General features: G+C 42.5%; 1 protein-coding gene across 1 annotated transcript; it reads left to right on the top strand.

The window, feature by feature from the left end:
* The first annotated feature begins 16,262 nt into the window (after positions 1–16,262).
* Positions 16,263–21,388, top strand: LOC122320291. Its single transcript, XM_043208459.1, has 2 exons — positions 16,263–16,437; positions 16,575–21,388. Exons 1-2 carry the CDS (start codon positions 16,263–16,265, stop codon positions 21,386–21,388), a joined length of 4,989 nt encoding a protein of 1,662 aa, XP_043064394.1.
* Positions 21,389–22,721: the final 1,333 nt, after the last annotated feature.

The following is a 22,721-nucleotide window of genomic DNA, read 5'->3' as shown; positions in this document are numbered from 1 at the left end:
GCAAGTTCGATAGCATGGACTCAACAAGCTCGACGTGGTTGTGAGTTTTCTTTTGCCTAGGAAATTACTCATAACCAAAACGAATGACTTCAAAGCTTTGGATTCGACTTCAGTCATTGATTTCACAAAATTAGGATTTTTCACGAGTTGCCTAATCTGTGGCCCATCAAAAATACCAGCTTTTAATTTTTCTGTACTTAATCCTGAAAACTTGCCCGCCCCACGACTTATCAAAAGTAATGGAGGGTAGTTAGCTGTAACTCAAAAACAAAAGCTGTTAGAGAAAAACTGTTACCATATTTAAAAAATACACGTTATTTTGAGATAGAAACACAAAAAAATTAAAGGAAACAAACGATTTTATTTTTTTTGTTGACCAGTGTAATCAGAGGAACATGGATAAATTGGTTCAAAAGCAAACGTCAGTTGTTGATTCAACTACTAATTTATTAAAAAGAACAACCGAGGATGTTAACGCTTATTTTAAAAGTATGCAAGTAAGAATTGAAAACATGACAGAAGTTCTTAAAGAGAGTTACTATGTTTACAAAGAATCGATAAAATTCTTTATGATAACTAAACAGCTTCACTCCTTGATTGAAGAAGGTGAAAAAGTTCAATCAGGGATTATAAGCCTTTTAATTGATATTAATCACGGCAGACTAAACACAAACATACTTAGGCCAAATCAGCTAAAAATTGAGATTGCCAAGATTCAGGAAAATCTGTCGGAAAATCTAATAATTCCAGGGAAAAGATCAGGAACGGAACTAAAGGAGGTATATACCTTATTAACAGCGAGAGGATTGTTTATAGAGAATAAATTAATCATCACTGCAAAAGTGCCTTTGTTCAGTAGGCATCCGTCTAAATTGTTTAGACTAATTCCGTTGCCTATGTAGGAATGTAGATAAAATAATAATGGTACACATAACTTCCGAATTTTTAATTTATAATTTTGAAATCGATTCGTATCACATAATGAGCGAAGCAACCTTAAATCAATGTCAAAAATGGCAACAAAATAAAAGGATATGCCAAGGAAGTTGGCCCTGGAACTCCGCGAATGACAACGCATGTGAAGTTCAGCCGTTAAAACCAAATAGAGCTTCGAATTGTGTATACAAAACAGTAGTGGATGCCACAAGTTACTGGGTAGAGTTGGAAAAGAAAAGTAGTTGGTTGTTTAAGGTTCCGATAGGTACTAATTTTACATTCTTTTACTCCACCCGGGAGCTTAGAGCCTCTACAATTTCTTGTAGAGGATTCGTTATCATTGATTTTCGATCGTACCGGTGATAAGCCAGTAGCGACTTATCCTAGCGGTGGGGTTGCCACCTGGCGCCATCTAGGAGTGACGAAAGTTTTATTGTTGGGTCCATAGTAACGTGGACGAGGGGGTGTGCGGGTCCGGGGAGCCGAAATTTGTTACTAATGTTAAGTGAGTGATAGAGCATAGAAGTGGTGGAGATTTGGAAAAAGAGACCGTTTCTTTTTCTCGGGGAGCCTGGGGCTCGACTCGAACCCGGGCCTTCCGGACCGGAGGCCAGCGCTCTACCTGCTGGTAGATTTTTATAATATACCTTGTGAAAAAATGTTTTGTTAGGCAAAGATTACAAGCCATAACTTTCGCAGGCCCGTTGCAAGGAATTTAAAGTAAAAATAGTTAAGTTAAAAAAAAAAAAATGTATTGAAAAATAATAAATTTACAGTCCACTAAACCGTTGTTTGCACAATTGTCAAAAATAATTGTAAAGCTTGCCGGGCCTTTGGCAGAATGTTCATCAGAACACGAAGTATTTTATTAATTAAGAAAGAATAAATCAAACCAATGTTAGAGTTAAGCTATAAGAGAATTACATGTCTAAGCTAAAAAATATATATATCCACAAAAAGAGCAAGATTTGAGTTTAAAAAATAAAATTGAATAAATAATTACAGTCCACTAAATTGTTAAATCATAACTATTCATATATTAAAAATATATCATTCTTGCCGGCCTTTGGCAGTATGTTCAAACATGAACACGCATATATACAAATGTATATTTAGGTAGCGGAATTGTAGCCGCACCAAATGTATCACATGTGTGCATACCTAAAACAACGAGATAAAAAGGTTGTAAAATGACCTCCTGCGAGTGGTCACCACATGTTCAGGGATAAGTGCGATCGGAGTAATTGCTATCTCCTCTATCGCCCTTAAAGATAAGAATAGTTGTAAATCTCATGTTAGCTATTTAAGTAGAACATATTCTTAAATAAAATCAGTTTGAAATATCAACTCAACAAAGAAAGACGTATTTATTTGGACGTTCTTTCAAAAACTTTGGATCAACAATCCATGGACTCTGACTACAAATTTTCGGTATAGTAGTCAGACGAGTAGCAGCATCAGCGGTGTTTTCGGAAGAGGGAATCCAACTCCATTGCTCAGGTGTGGTATTTGACAATATTTCGGCGATTCGGTGACCAACAAATGGTTTAAATTTCCTTTTCCTTGAGAAGACCCACTGCAGAACGGTTTTAGAGTCACTCCAGAACTGGGTGCCTTCTATTGGAAGCTTCAGATGTTCCTGTATAAAACGATTTAGTCGTACCCCAAGAATGGCAGCTTGTAGTTCTAGTCTAGGAATAGAAAGAAGTTTTTTAGGAGCTAATCGTGTTTTACCCATGATAAATGCAACATCTACGGTAGTCGGACCAATAATACGTAAATATGCAACCGCTGCGAATGCTGCCTGGCTCGCGTCAACTAAAATGTGCATTTTCAATCGTTTACAACATTTCAAATTGGAAGAGTACATTCGAGGAATCTTGAAGTTGTGCATATTTTGTAGCTCTGAAAGCCAGCAGTTCCATTTCTTATGTGACTCTGTTGGAATAGAGTCGTCCCAGTTTGTACCATAATTCCAAGTGTTCTGTATGAGGTTCTTAGCTGATATGTGATAGTCCGCGATTAGACCAAACGGGTCAAATATCGCCATGACTATGCCCAATAATTCTCTCTTTGTCGGTGCTCTTTTTCCATTCCTTTCTTTTTTTTGAAATTCGGTGAAACTTAGTCTCGAATTGAAAAACATCTTGCTTTGTATTCCAATACATGCCCAAAACTTTTTCACTGTTTAGATGCTTCTGTAGATGATTGTTTCTTTCTGGTAGACCTTGACTATTCATGACGTTTTGCAGAGTATCGGAATTCGAGCAAAAATTACGTAGTTCGAAGCCACCATGTTTATGAACGTCCACAATTTGTTTACAAATATTAATTGCTTCTTCCTCTGAACTTATGACAAGGTCATCTACGTAATGGTGTTCTATGATTGCATCTGCTGCTTCTGGGAACCGATCTTTATATTCTTCAGCATTTCAATTTTTAACATAATTTGCGCAAAATGGTGAGCATATGGCGCCGAATATCAATGAGGTCATGGCATAATGTCGAATTGGCTTATTTGGGTCTCCATCACATATCTTAATTTGCGAAAACATCTCCCGTATGTCCGCTGTTACACCAATTTTATTTTGCCTAAACTGCATAAGAATCGATACCAGAGATCTTATTTATTTATTTATTTTACACTGTAAACCTATGTTAAAACTTAGGCTACAGGGAAGGGGAAACAGCCATAGCTGCTGGGGCTTTCGGCTGGCTACTTATTTAAATAAACAAAAAGTATTTTACATCTTAATATTAGTTTAGTTATAAGCAAGTAAATTCATTATTATATTATATAAATTGATTGACTTCATTACTTCAAAATTCGGGCACAGTTTGTTTGCTTATGAGTTTCTAAAGAAGATTAAATAATTTAGATTTCTTAAGGTAATTAAGGATTAGGCTTAAATTCATGGGTGATGGATTAGCAAGGAGCGGAAGGAAATCGGAATTTGGTATATTAAGGCAAAGATTATTAAAAGTCGGGCACTCGTTTAATATGTGCAAAACAGAGGTGTTCGCATTGTTGCAGAAGATGCATTGGTTGCAGGGCGGTTGTCGGAATTTGTTTTTGTGAGTGAGCCTTGTGTGGCCAAGTCGTAGTCGTATTAGGGTCGTTTGTTCCTTTCTCGATAAATTGCAAAAATAAGCGCCCTTAGTAAAATCAGCCATGGTCAATGAACCGTCATTCAGCTGTTTGTACCAGTTGGAGGATTCTAAATGGAGATTAGAATTGCGATTAGAAAAAGTAGACTTTAGGAATCTACGAATTTCTGGTTTGTTAATATTAGGGCTTGTGAGAACTGGAGACATTGTGGCTAATTTGGCTGCTTGGTCTGCAAATTCGTTTCCTGCGATTCCAGAGTGGCTCGGAACCCATAGAATTTTAATTTTGCTTGGGAAGTTTGTTAGAAGTCTGCGGATGTGGGAAATCGTAAATGTCGAATTATCGATGTTTGCTACTGCTTCAATAACTGAAAGAGAGTCCGTAACAACGCAAATTTTTCCTTTCATAAGAAGTCCAATTTTGATAGCTTCAAGAATAGCTACTGCTTCTGCGGCATAGACCGATGAGTAAGCTGGCAGGATCCCCAATTTCATGATATTGGTCTCCGTGGTTACGGAGTAACCAATAACCTCTTGGGATAATGATCCATCGGTATAGATTAACTTATAGTTATGCAAATCTCGTTTTTTAACCAAAAACTCTTTTGTAAAGATGTCCTTTGGTGTGGTTGATTTGTTGTATCTGCTAAATTGTGTATCTAACGAGTTCTCAGATAGTTTCCATGGGGGTCTTGAAGTTGGTAACTTATTTATAGAATTCATTGACAAACCAAGTTTTGAACACAGATTTATACTTTTAAACAGCAATGATGTGTTGAATTTCTTAATTTTTTTTCTTTGTAATTTTATTGACTAGTGGTTTAAGAGGGGTGTCCTGGCAGCGTGCGATTGAATTGAAGAGGTTAGCTGTCATATAATGCACTTTTGATATAAAAGGGAGACAATTGGTCTCCACGTAGAGGTTTTTGACTGGTGTAGATGGGAAGGCGCCTAATGCTAGACGTAGGGCTGAGTTCATAATTGTTTCTATAGGCCTTAGTGTGGATTTCGCAGCGTTGCCATAAAATGGGAGACAGAAGTCTATTTTAGACATACAAATGCTATTAGCAACCTGTATTAAAGTTAGAGGGTGGCAATTGTATTTGGAGCTGGCAAGACATTTGATGATGTTAAGTGACTTGTTTAGCGATTTTTGTAGCTTCTTAATGTGTGGTCCCCATTTGTATTTTTCGTTAAAAGATAGGCCTAAGATTGTTATTTCATTTGTTGTGTTGATAGTAGCTAAAGTTGTATCAATATTGGCTTGGCAGCTAATCTTTCTGCATATGTGTATGTGTTTGCATTTGTTAAGCGACAGGGAGGCTCCTGAAACTTCACACCAGTTTGTTATCTCAGCGAATAGAGGATCCAGATTAACTGTTGTGTGTTTGCTTTTGTTCAGGTCGATCAGGATGTTGAAATCGTCAGCATAAGCGGTGAACTTCAGATTTTTGTGTTTTTCTAATATATCCGCGACATTGTTAAAAGCGATCAGGAATAAAATGACTGAAAGTGGTGATCCTTGCGGGATTCCATTGTGTAGAGGTTGTATCTCGGAGAATGTTTGGTTGGAGCGTACACGAATCTTTCGGTTGGTCATAAAATTTGTAACGTAGCGGATAATCGTGTGACCGCAGCCCCATTCGGTTAGCTGGTTAACCACTGTATGGATTCCTATTTTTTCGAACGCTTTCTCGAAGTCCAGGGAGATAATAGATAAGTGTCTTTTTTCGGAAAGGGCTCTGTTAATCAGAGCGTCTACGTACAGTAGACAGTCTGTAACAGTTTTCCCTTTTTTGAACCCCATTTGGTTACTATTGATGAGTTTGTTTGATGTAACAAACCACCATAGTCTTTTGGCTATTATTTTGTCTAATACTTTTGCTAGGCAAGGGTTTAGAGATATGGGTCTATAGGAAATTATATCTGTTTTGTCGGTACCTGGTTTGTGGATAGGTATAATTGTGCTGGTCTTGTAGGATTGGGGTATCTGTGTTTTTAATATGTTATTAAATAAAGTTATAATTCTATTTTTAACATTTCCTGAAACGTGTTTGATCATCGCGTAATTAATTTTGTCGTGTCCTGCAGAATGACCCTTTAAGCTGTTTAAAGCTGAAACGAATTCCAAATAGTTTATGTCGTCCTCCATAAATTCTGCTGATTTATGAGGAGGTCCAAAATGTGTCTTGTTGAGGATTTCGTGTTTAGCTTGAAGGAAAGCAGTTGAAAAATTAGAATCCTTTGAGCGTGTAGACCAGTGTCTGGAGAATGCGTTCGTGATTTCATTAAGGTTAGTTACTGGATTAGGGTTTTTTATGCAATGGATAGTAGATGCTCTATGGATTCCGCAGAACTGTTTAATTTTGTTCCATACAGTTTCGGTTTTTGTGTTAGGTGAAATGCTAGATGTCAGGATGTGTATGCTATCTTTTTTACTTGCCCTAATTTCAAATCTGTACTTTGCATTGATTTGTTTAAAACTTATTAAGTTTTCAATGCACATGTTCCTGTTGAACTTTTTCCACGCTATGTTTTTAGCTTTTTTTAGGCTTTCAAGTTTTTTATTCCACCACGGAACATTGTATCTTTGTTTAGGAGGTTGAGTTTGGGGTATACTACTGTATGCGCTGTTCAGAATAATTTTTTTTATATTGCAGGCTTCTTTGTTGGTATTTGTTGCTATAGGTGTCCTGCCGTTGAATTCATCCGTAAGTCGTTCATATTTATTCCAGTTTGCTAAATTAGTTATAAATCTTGGCGTGTATTTGTTATGATGTTTCTCATGAGTTGGAAACATTTGAAGAATGATAGGGAAGTGATCGCTACCCTGGAGAGTGTCGCTTATTTTTAAATTACAGTGAATTTTAAGTACTGGAGAACAGAAGGCTAAGTCGACGTGGGTGAATGAGTTGTGGGTTGAGAAGTGTGTGGCTTGACCATTATTTAAAATGATGTAGTTGCTGTTAAGTAAAAAATTACCTAGCAAATTTCCTCTGTGGTTATTTTTGGGGGATCCCCATAGGGAATTCCAGCTATTGAAATCGCCTGTTATAAGCGATGGAGTATTTCCGTTTGGGAACATCGTTTCCAGATCAAGTTCTGTGAACTTTTGAGTTGGTGGTATGTATGCTGAGATAATGGCGAATTTGAGGGAAGAGTCCACCTCAACTGCCACGGCATCAAATATATTTCCTATACTGATGGGATGATGTTGGATGGATTTATGTATAAGTAGGGCTACGCCCCCTTTGCTTATAGTTGAAGCAGTGTTATAAATAAGGAAGTTGACGGGAACAGGGAATGTTTTGCCAATTGTTAGGTGTGTTTCTTGAATGGATATGATAAGGGGTCTATGTTTCTTAATTAATAGTAGTAGCTCATTATAATTATTGCAATAGCCGTTTATATTCCATTGTAATACAGAGATAGACATTAGATATAGTAATTAGTATAAAGAATCTTAGAGCTAGTTAATAGGTAGTTGTTTATTTATTGGTAATATTAGAGTTAGCAATAGCCTTAATTTTGGATCTTGTTAGCATGTAATCTTGTTTCATTAATCTTTTTTCTTTTTTAGATAACTTAATGGGGTATATTTTAGTATTAGAGTTACCCTTATCGTTTGTAGAAGGCTCAGAGCTTTCAGAGGCTGTGGACATAAATTCATCGTTATTATATTGTAGTATGGGTCGTCTGTAGCTTGAAGATGGTTGGTCGGCTAGTTTTTGATGGGTTATTAATGATTCTGATGGAATTGAAGTTTTGGATGATGTTGTAGGTTGAGTTGAAGTTGTTTTTGTGGTTTGTTGTAGAGAACGCCCATGGTTAGGGCTTGCCACTGTGGAGAATAGAGAACCGTCATGTTGGTGTCTGGATCTGTAGATTGCCCACGCTTCACGGTTGTTTACTTTTTGAAGTGTTTTGATCGCTTGTACTTCTTTGTGCGATATGAGAACAGGGCACGTTGCATCTCTGGCGTGATGGTTGTTGTTGGCGAATTTTTTTTCTCTGCAGTTTATGCAGCTTTCTTCGTTTGAGCATACCTCTCCTAATTCGGTTTGGATATGGGCTGGTAGACTACACTTTAGGCAAGATTCAGGCAGCTTGCAAAATTTAGCCGTGTGTCCAATACGTAGGCAATTGAAGCAGCGCCTAACTGGTGGGATATATGGACGAACATTTACTCGTTCGTATCCGATGTAAATAAATTCCGGAAGGTCCAGAGTAGAGAAGGTGATTGCAATTTGTCCTGTTTCTATTGGCACATTCTGGGTAAATCTAGTGAATTTTTTCACCTCGATAATTTTTTGAGATTTAAGATTATCTAGAATTTCTTCTACCTCAATACCTATTAAGTCTCGGCAGTATATCACGCCTTTACAGGTGTTCAGAGATCTGTGTTCTGAGACTGAGATGGGTATGTTGCCAGGAATTTCTTTAAGCTTTAATAACTTATCTGCTTGGAGTTGGTTTTTTGTCTTGATTAGGATTTTTCCGTCTCTGAGTTTTTTACATTCAGAAACTTCTCCGCCTGCAGTTACGTCAATAATTTTTTTAAGTGTGAATGGTGAGACTTTTGCCAGAGATCCGTCACCTTCGTCATTGGCTCGGGTGATGATTAGAAATCTGCCGTCGGGTGCGGGGGGCCTCTTCCAGGGGGGGTCAAGCATTGCTGCGTTAGATATTAGACGCACGACGGTTTGTTGGTCGATGAGAGCACTTGTCACTGATCTAATTGCTGATAAGAGTTCTATTGCTAGACTCGGATGGTAATGTTTTCGAAAAACGAAGGTTTAGGGTTTGAGAGAGCACAAGAATCGCACAACCGTTTGCTTTGACTGCCGAAATTGAACTGACCAGAGATCTTAAGTCGTCAGGACCCTTAAGTAATGCTTTGTTAAGTGACATACCCTCGACTTCTGCAGCCGCGTCGAATACAATACGCATCTTGTCTGGTTTGTGCACTGTTTGCACTGCGAAATGAGGTATGTACCATACAGGATCGGAAGTGTCGTTGATTTCAGAGTTACTCAGCTCTCGTGCGTAGTCCTTTGAGAGATACTTAGCCATTTCATCTTTGTACTTCTTTCCAAATTCCAAATTGGCGCTCATTTTTGTTTCGATTCCGTGTAATCTCTTTTCAGCCATTTTATAACTGTTTGGTAGTAATACGTGTTCTTTCCATGGTAATCCTATCATAAATCCTTTTCCCAATCGAGTCGTTTTCTCAGCCAAAAGTGCCATTGCCCTCGTATCATCAACGGATTCTATTGGAGGTAAATTTGACAAAATTTTCAGATTCGACAAACTCCGTGACCATATCCTGCCATTTAGCCTCGTTTGCCACAAAATGTATTTTTGATGTATTCGAAGAGTGGATTGTTGACGATTGACAACTTGGACCATAAGCTAACCATCCCAGCTTTGTATTAATTGCTACTGGTTGTGTTTTCTTCCTTTCGACAATTTCTATTGGCAATCCTAAGTGAGTGTTGTCAAGTCCGATTAACAAAACTGGCTTAGCGTGAGTATAATCAGCTACAGGTACATCGGCGAAGTGTTCAAATTGATGTTTTGAAAACGACTGACTTGGCAAATCCAAATTCTTAACGGTTTGTACGTTCTTCAGATCAAATTGTACTTCATTGTGAACACCTGCTATTTCAAGTCGAACTCTTTTTGACATCTCTACACTTTTCTTGTTGTCATACCACTGTAGAGTTAATGGGAACCTTTTGCCTTTTAAGCCCAATTGATCTGCAATGGCTTCATCCAATAGTGTTATGGCACTTCCGTCGTCAAACATTGCGTGTCTCTACCTTTCCATTTGGTCCATACAAATTAACCGGAATAATTTTAAACAGATATGCATGCGTGTTCATAGACTCTGGGCAGCAATTAAGTAAAGGCTTTGACTCCGTCGGTTGAGCTGGTTGTATTTGTATAGAGTTGTGTAGACTTGTATGATGTGTGTTTTGACAACCTTGAATTGAGCAAATTTGCTTGTTTCTGCAACCCTGTATGTTGTGTCCATTTTTAAGGCAGCTGAAACACAAGCGGTTTTCCTTTACAAAATTCCATCGGGATTTAACATCGGTCTGTTCATTCCAAGTTTCGCAAGATTCCAAACTGTGATCTCCTTTGCACAAGATACAACTTGAGCTAACACTAGTATTTGCAACTAATACGGGTTTCGAATTTCGTGGAGTTAATTGTTTTCCTGATACTTCCATCACCGCTGGTAAGGGACCAACTATTCTTGCAGTATAGCTCAGCCAAATAGAAAAGTTGCTAATAGACGGACACCTGGATTTACTTTCTTCGCTTTTTAGCCAGTCCATCTGTAAATGCATCGGAAGCTTAGTCAAAAGTTCTTCTAAGAGGATAGGGTTATGCAAATGTTCGTTATGATTCGAGGCTGTTAAAAAATGAACTACTCCACGAACATTTGTTGAGAACGCTACAACCTGTTCAGGTTTATTATACGCAACCTTTGGGAACTCTCGAATTTTCGCTAGTTGAGCGCGAATTAGCAATTCCGATCGCCCAAATCGGAACTCCAGTTCCTCCATAACGTTTTGTACATTGTCAGGATAGATCAGTAGGGATCCAACTGCCTCTTTAGCATCTCCAATCAAGCACCTTCGTAAGCGCATTAAATTCTGCAAGTTACTGTACTGAAAAATACTTGTGGAATTATCAAAACTTCTTTTAAATAGCGGCCATTCCTCTGTATTGCCTGAAAACTTTGGAAGATCAAGAAGAGTTATATTGTTCTGTGTCATCTGGTTAGTGACTGCGGTAAATTCCGAAGTAATTTGTGGTGTAACCTTTTCTTGTGAGTCTTTCTCACTCTTTGCATTGTTGTTTTCCTGCTCACGCCAATCACGCACACACTGAAATTGTTTCTGTTGTCGATCATAAAGTGATTTAATTTCCCGTTCATTGTTAAGCACTCCCTTTTGAATGCTCTTCATGTCTGATCTGATGCTGTTCATGTCTGATCCGAGTGCTTTTAACATAGCTAGAATTTCCGAACTGTCGTTTCTTTGCTCTCTCCTTCCATCCTCATCTTCACTTACACTTTGGTGTGTAAACGGTTGCGCTCAAGTCTTCGCGATCTGATTCGTCAGAATCTTCCCTCTTGGAAGCCATCTTTTTACTTCTTAAATTATAATTACTCATTCAGTGAACTTATTTTGCGATTCGTTGGGGGTGTTTTATTTGCCCTGGCGGCTAGCTTTGCCCCTATTCACAGCCGTCTTCAATCACAAAATTATTCCACTTTCAGAGACAATTATAACAGAATAAATTTGTCACTCCAACACTTATGCACATTAACTGTTCACATTTGCATTCAGTATGTGTCCTCTATACACACTAATGCAGTTTTCCGTTAAATTTCACAACTTCCAGAAACTTCGGACAAATTTGGCGTCCGTTATAAAGAGTCGGTATGCTTACAGACAAAATCGGCGTCGGGTCCGTGGCAGCAATACTAACACTTCCTATTCATAATCTGTTCTCTATCCTTTTTACATGGGAGTATGCTTACAGACAAAATCGGCGTCGGGTCCGTGGCAGCAGTACTCACTCATGTCCTCTATATTTTCCGCTTATTGGATTCCCATTGAAGCAAGCTTACAGACAAATACGGCGTCGGGTCCGTGGCAGCAATACTTCAAATTTCCTCCAAGTCCACGGCAACAGTAGATCACGCAAAAATTGAGAACGCTTCACAATTTATAGAACAAAATTGAAAGATGTAAAACAAACTATTCAAATGTTCCAACTATATTTATTCTTGCAAACGTGCGTTTCAATTTTGTGTTTCTTGCGCGTCTACATTTTCAAACCCAATCCTCTCTTCTTCTTGTTCATTAGTGTCACCAGAGCTTTACAAATAATCGATAATTCTTCTTAACAAATACAAAGTTCTCACATCTCTTTAAATAATATTAAATTCAGAAAACAAGGATTTCACACTTAGTTCAAATTCTTACAAGAGTCCTTTACAAGAATATTTGTAAATCACCGAAACACCGGACTAGGGGGTTTCCGCTGCGCGAGGGAAACGGGTGATTTCGAATGGGAGTCTTCACCGGAGGTGGGAGTAGAGGAATACGCAGACGACTTTAATAACGCAGGATCCTATTCCTAGGCTACGATTCCTTTGTGTTTCGCGTCGGAGGCGAAAATTCACCGGGCTGGACCTTCGGGCGAGGCCAAGCTGGGAGAATACTTTGTGGATGTGGGAGTGGGGTGGCTAGGTTGGCGGATCCGGCGGGAAGGGTGTCCACGCTCGAATCCCCAAGACTACGGAGGAGGAAAGGGGTTAGTGGGCAGGTCAGGCGAGAAGGGTTTTTTTTTTTTTTTTTTTTTTTAGTAGGTAAAGCTTGAAGAGCCGAAGTCTGGGTCTTTCACCCAGTAAAACCCTTAACCTACTCTCCGTTTCCCATCTCACTTCGCGAGGGGGAGATGGCCTGAAAAGCCGCAACTAGTAATTAAACTAGGTTAGACGACGGTTGCGCTGACGTTCAGCGCGACGCATGGATTTCATGACAAAGACTGTCATTTTGCTGACGGCATCCCAATTGTTTTGTGAGCCCAGTAGCGTAATCATCAAGTCAGAGACCGTGAACGGCTTCCCAATTGCTAGGCTGAGCTCATGCCTTATAGCTTCAAGTTTCGGACATAAAAAGAAAACATGTTCTGCGTCTTCGATTGCCCCAGTACACAGTGTGCAGAACGGGTCGGTCTCGTGCCCAAACCTATGAAGATAGGATTTAAAGCAGTCAACAGTCAACAGTTGCGTCATGTAGAAGTCAACCTGTCCGTGCTTTCTTTCAAACCAACGCTCCACATCGGGCAACAGCTTGTACGTCCACCTACCCTTTGTGCTTCCACTCCACCGGTTTTGCCACGCTGAGACCACGCGGGCTCTAGTCTCCTCGATCGATGCATATTCGCCGGCCAGCTCCTGCGCCTGCTTTGCGAGCAGGACAAGGGGCGTCGTGGCGGCTAGAAATAACGCGCTATCCTCGGAAATGGTCCGAAAGCCACAAATGACTCGGAGTGCGGCGCGCCTGTATGCCGCCCTGCACGTGCGGCTATAGATAGGCGAGGTCATGGCCGGAGCCCAGATCGGTGCCGCATACATAATAGTGGATTTTACCACACTGGCAAGAAGGCGCCTACTCTGCTGTTTAGGCCCGTTTACATTCCCTAACATCCTAGCTAGGGACGTGGCAACTTTAGCCGCTTTGTTGCCCGTCACTTCTAAATGGAATTTGAACGTAAGCCGGTGATCCAGCATTACGCCATGGTACCTAATGAAGGGCTTGGACCGTATAGTAGTCCTACCCACTGTTATCTGGGCGGTTTCTACCACCTTCCTGCTGCTAATCAAGACGGATTCCGTCTTGTGCTCGGCTAGCTTCAAGCCATTGGCACATAGCCAGTGGGAAGCTTGCTCGATGGACGCATTTGTTACAGCTTCGGCTTCATTTAACTGCTTCGCTACTGCGACGACGGCAATATCGTCTGCGAAGCCAATGATCGTAGCTCCTTCAGGGAGCTGTAGGTTAAGTATTCCATCGTACATGCAGTTCCAGAGGGTAGGGCCCAGCACAGAGCCCTGAGGAACTCCTGCTGAAACTGCATAGCTTCGACGGCCCTCCTCAGTATCATATAGAAGCTGTCTGTTGCTAAGATACTCTGAGACTATGTCCACCAGATAGCTGGGGACCTGTAAACGTCTCAGGGCCGAAAGTATCCGCTCCCAGTTCGCTGTGTTAAATGCGTTCTTAATATCCAGAGTAGTCACCAGGCAGTATTTTTTGCTACCACCTCGCTAACGTGCTCCCTGGATTGCCTCAGAGGCCAGTTTGTGTACCAGCCCGATCGCGTCCACTGTGGAGCGCTTCTTCCTAAAACCAAATTGATTGTGGGATAAGCCCGGACCCTCGGACAGTGCAACTTCGATGCGGTTGCAGATGAGCCTCTCATATACCTTTGCCACCGTGTCAAGCATGCAGAGTGGTCTATAGGCCGCAAGGTTGTCATTTTGACTGCCCTTGGGTAATAGTACCAGTCTCTGCATTTTCCAGGCTTCAGGGAACGTTCTCTGAGCAAAACAGGCATTGAAGAGCTTGACAAAGATCTCTAATCTCTCCGTCATTATGATCTTTAATGCCTTGTTAGGAATCATATCTGGGCCAGGGGCCTTTTCGACTTTGATTCTCCTAACTTCAGCCAGGACTTCCGCAGCATTTGTGAACGTGGAAAAATTCTCACTTTGAAGCGGGGAGGGCTCTTGCTGTGGCAGCAGTGCTACACTCGGCGGGAAGAGGTGCGCCACTATGTTGCTGAGCTGCTCAGGACATGTTGGGGTGGGCTGGCTGAAGGCCGCCAACTTCCCCATTACCAGCTTGTACGCTGTGCCCCAGGGACGTGTGTCTGCGTCATCGCATAGTTTAGCGAAGCATTGTTTCTTGCTCGCGGAGATCTTCTTTTTAAGAGCCGTCCGCAAGGATTTGTAGAGGCGTTGGAGTGAGGCGAAGTTCGGCCTACCTCGAGAGCGCATATATTGCCTTCGTGCCTGGTGGCACTTCCTGCGCGCCTCCGCTATGGCATCGATCCACCAATACACCGGGGGACACCCATTACCGCCAGCACGTCTCCTTTCCATGGAAGCTGCGCATGCTGACCAAGTTGCTTTTTTAATGCATACAGCATTTTCGTTGGCGTTCTTACGCTCGTCATACACGAGATCTTCCGCCATTAAGATCAGGGCCTGCGGGTCGAGGGTAGAATCTCGGAACCCAGTGGACGCATTTGTGTTTTGCGTTTAAATCGCCCGTCTCTTATTTCCATGGTGATGGCCCGGTGATCGCTTCCGGTATATATCTCTGAGACTTGCCATGCTGACGTCCTGGTTAAGGTTGGGCTCATAAACGTGATGTCGATCACTGAACCCATTCCCGCCTTCTCGTAGGTGTTGGCTGACCCTGTGTTAGCCAGAGTGAGGCCTGACCGGGCAACAGCGTCCAACAATATGTGGCCTCTATGGTTTGTGTGGCGACTGCCCCACTCCGTTGCCCAGGCGTTGAAATCGCCGGCAATGATGATGGGGTGTCGACCTCTGGCGTCCTCGAGAATGTCGTCCACAATGCTGCCAAATGTCTGGGAGTCCACGCTGGGTGCAATGTAGCACGAATAGATGGTAAGGCTACCCACCTTCGCCCTGACAAAACCTCTGCCTGAATGCCGGCATTGGATCTTCATTGGTCTCGGGCTGCAGCTCCAAATTGCTGCACCACCTTGGGTGTTTTGAAACCAAATCCCATCGTGCTTACTTGCGTATGGCTCGCTCAAAATGGCCAGGTCTATTTTTGAGGCTCGCACTTTTTGTGCAAGCAAGTCCTGAGCCGCTCTGCAATGGTTCAAATTCAATTGGAGAATTTTAATTTTCCCTTTGCTTTGAGAGCCTGCTGGTAAGCTGGGCAGCTTCTGCTAAGCGTGTGGTGCTTGCAGTTTGCGCCATGGGTTTTTGCGCATCGTAGGCAGCGTGCCTCTTTGCTGCAGCTTTTGGACTCGTGATCGAGCCCACCGCAGTTAAAGCCCGCTTTGGACAAATCGACCTTGCTACGGCAGTGCAAGGCCATGTGACCAAATGCGAGGCATTTATAGCATCGCTTTGGCTCAACGGACTTACGGACCCTACAGTGCGCCCAGTCGATGCGGATTTTTCCTTCTGCTAGTGTTGATGAACGCATTGCAGCTGTTATATAAACATATTTCAGTATTTTATTTGGTATATTTTGTGCTGCGACACACTAATTTTTGGTATTGGAAGAGATCGAGTTTTTTTAGTATGTAACAAGAAAAGACAAGAAGAAGAACCATGTGTAATTTATAATAAAGAAAAAGCTCAAAATTAAATACAGTCCACTCGAAGGGGAAATAAGGTGTTGTCTTATGGCATCTTATTCTGCACCATATCTTTGGTCATTCGGAACCGGATAAGTTATAGATTACCATGGAGCAAATGAAGATAGTAAAGGCGGCCAGAAGCCGCGCTAAGGCAAGCCTCACGCGCTTGCTAACTGCGTCACGATCCACGTGCGGGATCAAATTGGGAACTGGATGAGATAACTGTGCTTCTGGACAGGCTTCACATCGTTTGGAAGGAGTTTGAGACCCTTAGCGACAAAATGGCCCTTTTCGACGAGGAGGAGGGATATGTTGATCCAGCGATCGACAATGATAAGTATGAAGAGAAGTTCTTGCAAGCTAACACATTGCTTCAGTCTTTAAAACGAGCTAGAGAGTCATCAATGGAGAGTCGTGGAGAAAGTAACAACGGAACGAACTCTGAAAACAGGGACGGTGCTGCATCAAGTGCATCAGGGATAGGAAACGAAAACTTTTTTCGTTTTCTACAACAACAACAAGAGCTCAACCAACGTTTGGCTGAGCAACACTCTGCGTTCTTGCAAACAAATTCGACGGCAAATGCAATCCAGAACGAACTGCAAAAATACATATCAAGCTGTTCTCTGGTGACTACAAGGAGTGGCCAGCATTCAAGAACATCTTTGAGAGTACAATTCACAGCAAGCAGCATTTGACGAACATACAAAAATTCCACTACTTAAAAACATACATTACGGGAGAAGCTGCGGATTTGATACGTCATATGCCAATAACGGATACAGCCTACGGAGCTGCATGGACTTGTCTAATTGAACGCTACAATCGACCTCGTCACATCGTCAATACCTTACTGGAAACCTTTGTAAATTTACCGTCAACATCCAGAGCAGATGTTACAGTTCTGCGCAATGTGACAGATGGCGCAGTAGGACAAACAACCAGGGACTGCTGGGTTATACATTTAATCCTGGCCAAGATTGACGCTGAAACTCGACGCAAATGGATTGAAGGAAGTCGTGAACTGGAATCTCCATCCGTAAACGATCTACTAAAGTTCTTAGACCGACGCTGCGAGGAATTTGAACTCAGCAAAAGTGAGGCTGACGTAAACTTCAAGTCGGGGCAACAACAAAGCAAAGCCAAGCGATCCTCATACGCTTTGGTATCGACGGAGGAAGGTGCTTGCTTGAAATGCAACTCTAAGGATCACAAGATCTATGTTTGTCCAAAGTTCGATGCTTTATCTATAGATCAGAGACGCACGTTTGTTAAAGCAAAATCCTTGTGCTTTAACTGCCTCAAGCCTGGGCATGTGTCACGCAAGTGTGAATCCAAATTTACATGCAAGATTTGTCATAATCGTCATCACTCCTTACTACACGCAGAAATTTCTAATTCGCAAGCCGCTGTGGCTCGGACACAGAAAAGGGAGGAGGAACCGCCCGTTCTCAGCTCTCACGAAGCTACAACTTCGACCATCAGCCACATCGCACGTGTGCAAATCACTCCAGGAACCAAATCCACGTACTCAGGATCAACAACTGGTAAACAGCCACAAGGGTTACGCAAGAGTGCGTTGCCAACTGCCTTGGTGTTGGTTCGAAACGCCCAAGGATCGCATATCATCTGTCGGGTGCTACTGGATAGTGGATCGGAACTGTCTTATATCTCGGAGCGGTGCATACAGGCACTTGGGCTAGCACGCTCGCCATCACGTATTTTGGTGTCTGGAATTTCATCGATCAAGGCTGAGACAACTAAAGGCTGCAGTACACTGGATATGCAGTCAAGGATCTCTGAGCATAAAATGAAGGTACGTGCCCACGTACTCAGCAAGATTACTTCCAGGTTGGCAAGACACAATATCGAAGCCTCAGCACTTAAGGCATTCGATGGCTTTGAGCTTGCAGATTCTGATTATCAATCGTTGGCGCCAGTCGATATTTTATTTGGCAGCGATTACGTATGGTCCGTGTTCACAGGACAAAAATTATTTGACAGTAAAGGAAACATCATCGCCATTTCTACAGTGTTTGGATGGGTCATAACCTCTATCATGACCACCGGATCTTCATCGACAACAACAATGCACACGGCCGTTGACATTGACGCGTCACTGAGACGCTTTTGGGAGCTGGAAGATATCAACCAGGAGTTTCAACGGAAACCAGACGACGACGAAGTTGAACAACACTTTATGAATACACACACTCGGGATCACAAGGGGCGTTACATAGTCGAACTTCCGTTCAAGGAACAGTTTTCAGATACACTACAAGGAGCACTTGCAAGATTCAAGGGTGTGGAACGCCGCCTAAAGCAGGATCCAAACCTGCACGCACAGTATGTTCAGTTTATGCGTGAGTACCTTAGTCTAGGTCATATGCGTGAATTATCGCCAGAAGACACTCAGAAAGGGCCTAGTTTTTACTTGCCACACCATCCAGTAATTACCCAAAAATTGAGGGTAGTATTCGACGGCTCTTTTAAGGATACTAATGGAAAGTCCTTAAACGAAGCGCTGCATATTGGTCCCAGTATTTTGCGAAACTTATTCCCGATTTGTATACGCTTCAGAATGTATAAGTTTGTGTTTTCTGCAGATATTGTCAAAATGTATAGACAAATCTGGGTGGCGGCCAATCACTGCAACTACCAGCGTATTGTGTGGAGAGAAAATAAAACACTACCTATCAAGCACTATGAGCTTTTAACTTACGGCACCTCTAGCGCACCATTCTTGGCTGTGAGGGTCCTGGATCAGTTGGCTAATGACCATAAGAACAAGTTTCCAGTTGCTGCCAAAATCTTAAAGGAAGAGTTTTATGTGGACGACGTACTGACGGGAGCATACACTGAGGAGGAGCTAATTTGCAATCAAAGAGAATTGATCCAACTAATGAAATGTGCAGGCATGGAACTTGGCAAGTGGGTCTCCAATTCCCCGCGCATAGCAACCAAAGGTCAAGGCAAGGAACCCAATTCTGCAGCAAAGGTTCTTGGCATTCATTGGGATCCGCACGAAGATACATTATCATTCAAGGTGTCCCTCTCAGCAAATCCACGCAACACCAAACGACAAGTGCTGTCGGACGTGGCACGCATCTTTGGCCCACTGGGTGTTCTGTCGCCAGTGGTGGTACAATTTAAAATGCTGTTTCAAGAGTTGTGGCTACTCGATCTTGGTTGGGATACAGAACTTCCTTCAAAAATTGCTGACTGGTGGAACAAATGCCGGAGCGATCTAAATATAATTCAAGAACTACGTATACCAAGATTTGTTGACAACGAGGTAGATCACATCGAACTGCACGGATTTTCGGATGCCTCCATCAAAGCATATGCCGCTGTCGTCTACAGCCGAGTAGTGCGAGCAAATGGCACTATCTCCGTTTCACTCATAGCTGGAAAAACCCGAGTTGCTCCGCTCAAGCAGCAATCACTACCTCGCCTCGAACTGTGTGGAGCTCTGCTACTAAGTCGGTTGATCATATCAATAAAGGCTGCTTTACAACACAAGGACGTCGAAATACACGCATGGTGCGACTCAACCATCGTTTTGGCTTGGCTCTCGCACTCACCCTCGAAGCTAAAAACATTTGTTGCAAATAGAACCTCGGAAATTCTAGATGTTTTGCCACGCAATGCCTGGCACCATGTAAATACAAAGGAAAATCCCGCCGATTGCGCCACAAGAGGCATGCTTGCTGCAGAATTGCTCCATTTTGACCTGTGGTGGATGGGACCTTTATGGCTACAAGATCCAGAAAAACTCGCGGTAAAGTTGAGCTGCTCCAAATTCTGTTCTTCTTTTTCAGAAAAACATGGCCAGGAAGAAGTGAAGACCATTGTATTGACGACTCAGGAGGTGGATTCGTTTTCAACAATAGAAGAGTTGGCTCAACGCATCTCGTCTTGGACAAAACTGGTTCGAATTGTGGCTCACGTTTTACGCTTTATTCAAAGGACCAAGGCTAGCAAATCAGGCACGCTGTCAAGTGGAAAAGGGCTCACCTTTGAGGAGATCCACGCTGCTAGCATTCTTTGTCTTCAAGTGGCTCAGGCAAGTTTTAAGGATGATAAGGCTTTACTATTGGAAAATAAGCCACTTCGGAGCCGCTCCCAATTGATCAAGCTTTCTCCGATTGTCTGCAAGAACGGCCTTTTTCGAGTCGGTGGACGACTAAGGCAATCCCAGCTACCAACTGATGTCAAACATCCTATATTGCTTCCGAAATCGCACCGCATCACAAGAATGATATTGGAACATGAACACACTGTAAATCTTCATCCAGGAGTTTCTGCTTTGTTTGTCATTACTCGTCAAAAATATTGGATTTTTGGAGCGCGTAATCTTATAAGGAATCTGGTGCACAAATGTATCAAATGCTTTCGCCAACGTAATGCCACAGCGCAGCAATTCATGGCCGATCTCCCAGGCATTCGAATAACAGAGGAACTACCCTTCCAGCACTCAGGCTGTGATTACGCTGGACCATTCATTTTGAAGGAAAGAAGAGGACGTAATCCCCGAAAGACTAAGGGCTACATATGTCTGTTTGTCTGCCTTGTAACGTTAGCCATTCACTTGGAGTTGGCCACCGACCTTAGCACAGACACCTTCTTAGCCTGTCTCCGACGATTTATGTCTCTTCGAGGAAAATGCTCGCAGATCTTCAGCGATAATGGCACAAATTTTGTCGGTGCCAAACGGATTCTGGACGACATGCAAGAACTTTTATTTTCACAGGAGCATCAACACACTGTGACCCAGTCGCTGGCCAATGATGGAATCAAGTGGAGCTTCATACCGCCACATTCTCCGCACTGGGGAGGAAAGTGGGAGTCTTCAGTACGCTCCGTGAAACTACACCTTCGACGCGTCGTGGGAAAATCCATTTTAACGTTTGAACAAATGCAAACCCTGATTGCTCAGATTAGTGCGATTGTGAACTCGCGACCGCTTTGCTATACACCTGATACTGATCTCACATACTTGTCTCCAGCTCACTTTCTCATCGGACGCCCATTCAGAACTGTTCCAGAAGGTGATCTATCTCATTTGCCTATCAATCGCTTGGACTACTGGCAGCACCTGCAATCAATGTATCAGGGATTTTGGAAACGCTGGCACCAGGAGTATCTTACAACTTTGCAACAACGTCACAAGTGGAACAATAAGGAACCTAACATCGCAAAGGATAATATTGTTCTTGTGAAGGATTCAAATCTCCCACCAGCAGCTTGGATACTGGCTCGTGTAGTGGAAGCACACCCAGGACCAGATGGACTTGTACGCGCCGTAAGGCTTAAGACGTCTACCGGAGAGATGACCCGACCCATCACCAAGCTAGCAATACTCCCTAATTCAGAAACCATGTTTCAGGGCGGCCCGGGATGTTGATGAACGCATTGCAGCTGTTATATAAACATATTTCAGTATTTTATTTGGTATATACACTAATTTTTGGTATTGGAAGAGATCGAGTTTTTTAGTATGTAACAAGAAAAGACAAGAAGAAGAACCATGTGTAATTTATAATAAAGAAAAAGCTCAAAATTAAATACAGTCCACTCGAAGGGGAAATAAGGTGTTGTCTTATGGCATCTTATTCTGCACCAGCTAGGATCTTCTCCGCAAGAACGGGCGGGATGCTCATCTTGGCTGTTAACGTGCCCCCGTATGCCTTCCTTAGGGAAGGAATGGCCGCTGGTGGAATATCGCCTTCGTGATTGGCGAAAACTGCCTGTATTATGTCGTCCTTCGACGAAAATTCAGCAATGTCCCTGATCTCTACCTGGACTAGCTCCTTCAACTCCTTAACCTCTGCCTTATCAGAAAGGGTCTCCTGCATAGCCTTCTGTAGCCTGGATGTGGCTGGGTCGGCCGTTTTCATCATTTTGATGAGAAGCTCGCCCCTACCAGTCATCCGTATGCCTTTGACGCAATCTTTGTGTTGCTGTAAAGTTGGGTTATTTTTCACCAACTTTAACACGTCGGCATACTGCATGCCCTTTCTATGCTGCTGCTGCTTTTTTGGCTGCTGTTTCTTCGGTTTTTTGGTAACCGTCGACCATTCCGCACCCTCCTTCCTGCCATTGGCCACATGGCTCTGCGGGAGAGGGCCGGAAATCGAATTTTTTTTTTTATAAATGTGGAAATTTTATGGAGTCGAATTTTGAAGGTTTTATTGTAAATACGATGGTAGGGGATATATATGGCGTTAATGGTGCTGATACTTTAAATATGGTATTCATACGCTATTATAAAAATAATAATTGGCCATCACAACCCTTGACGAGTCACACCCTGTTGGCAGCACCGGATGTAGACTGGGCTTCCATCAGGTCTTGCCAACGCATTCGGGGTCGTCCTCTCCTCCGTTTCCCAAAAATTACCGCATCAAACACCTTACGGGCCGGAGCGTCTTCTTCCATACGGGCGATGTGACCCAGCCATCGGAGTCTTTGAACTTTAACTCGACTGACTACATCAACATCCCCGTACTGCTCAAACAGCTCGTGGTTCCATCTAAGGCGATAAGCATCGCCAACGCAAATCGGACCAAAGATTTTACGGAGAATCTTTCTCTCGAACACTCCAAGAGCGGCTGCATCGGATTTCACCACTATCCAGCACTCGCAACCATATAAGAGTATTGACTGTCGAGGGAGAGCTCTACTGTTAAAATGCCAACTGACCCCAAAGTAAAGTGTGACTCTTCGCTTAATCTCTA

Source organism: Drosophila ficusphila, unplaced genomic scaffold, assembly GCF_018152265.1.
Source record: "Drosophila ficusphila isolate 14025-0441.05 unplaced genomic scaffold, ASM1815226v1 contig_47, whole genome shotgun sequence".
Taxonomy (NCBI): domain Eukaryota; kingdom Metazoa; phylum Arthropoda; class Insecta; order Diptera; family Drosophilidae; genus Drosophila; species Drosophila ficusphila.
Note: the sequence above shows the minus strand (reverse complement) of the source record. Positions and strands in the feature narration are given on the sequence as shown.

Excerpts from the sequence above, each read along its gene's own strand:
- LOC122320291 (XM_043208459.1), top strand. The coding sequence starts at position 16,263 with ATGGCCCTTTTCGACGAGGAGGAGGGATATGTTGATCCAGCGATCGAC. Across the intron at positions 16,438-16,574 it reads GAACTCTGAAAACAGGGACG|AACGAACTGCAAAAATACAT; the intron begins GTGCTGCATCAA and ends AATGCAATCCAG.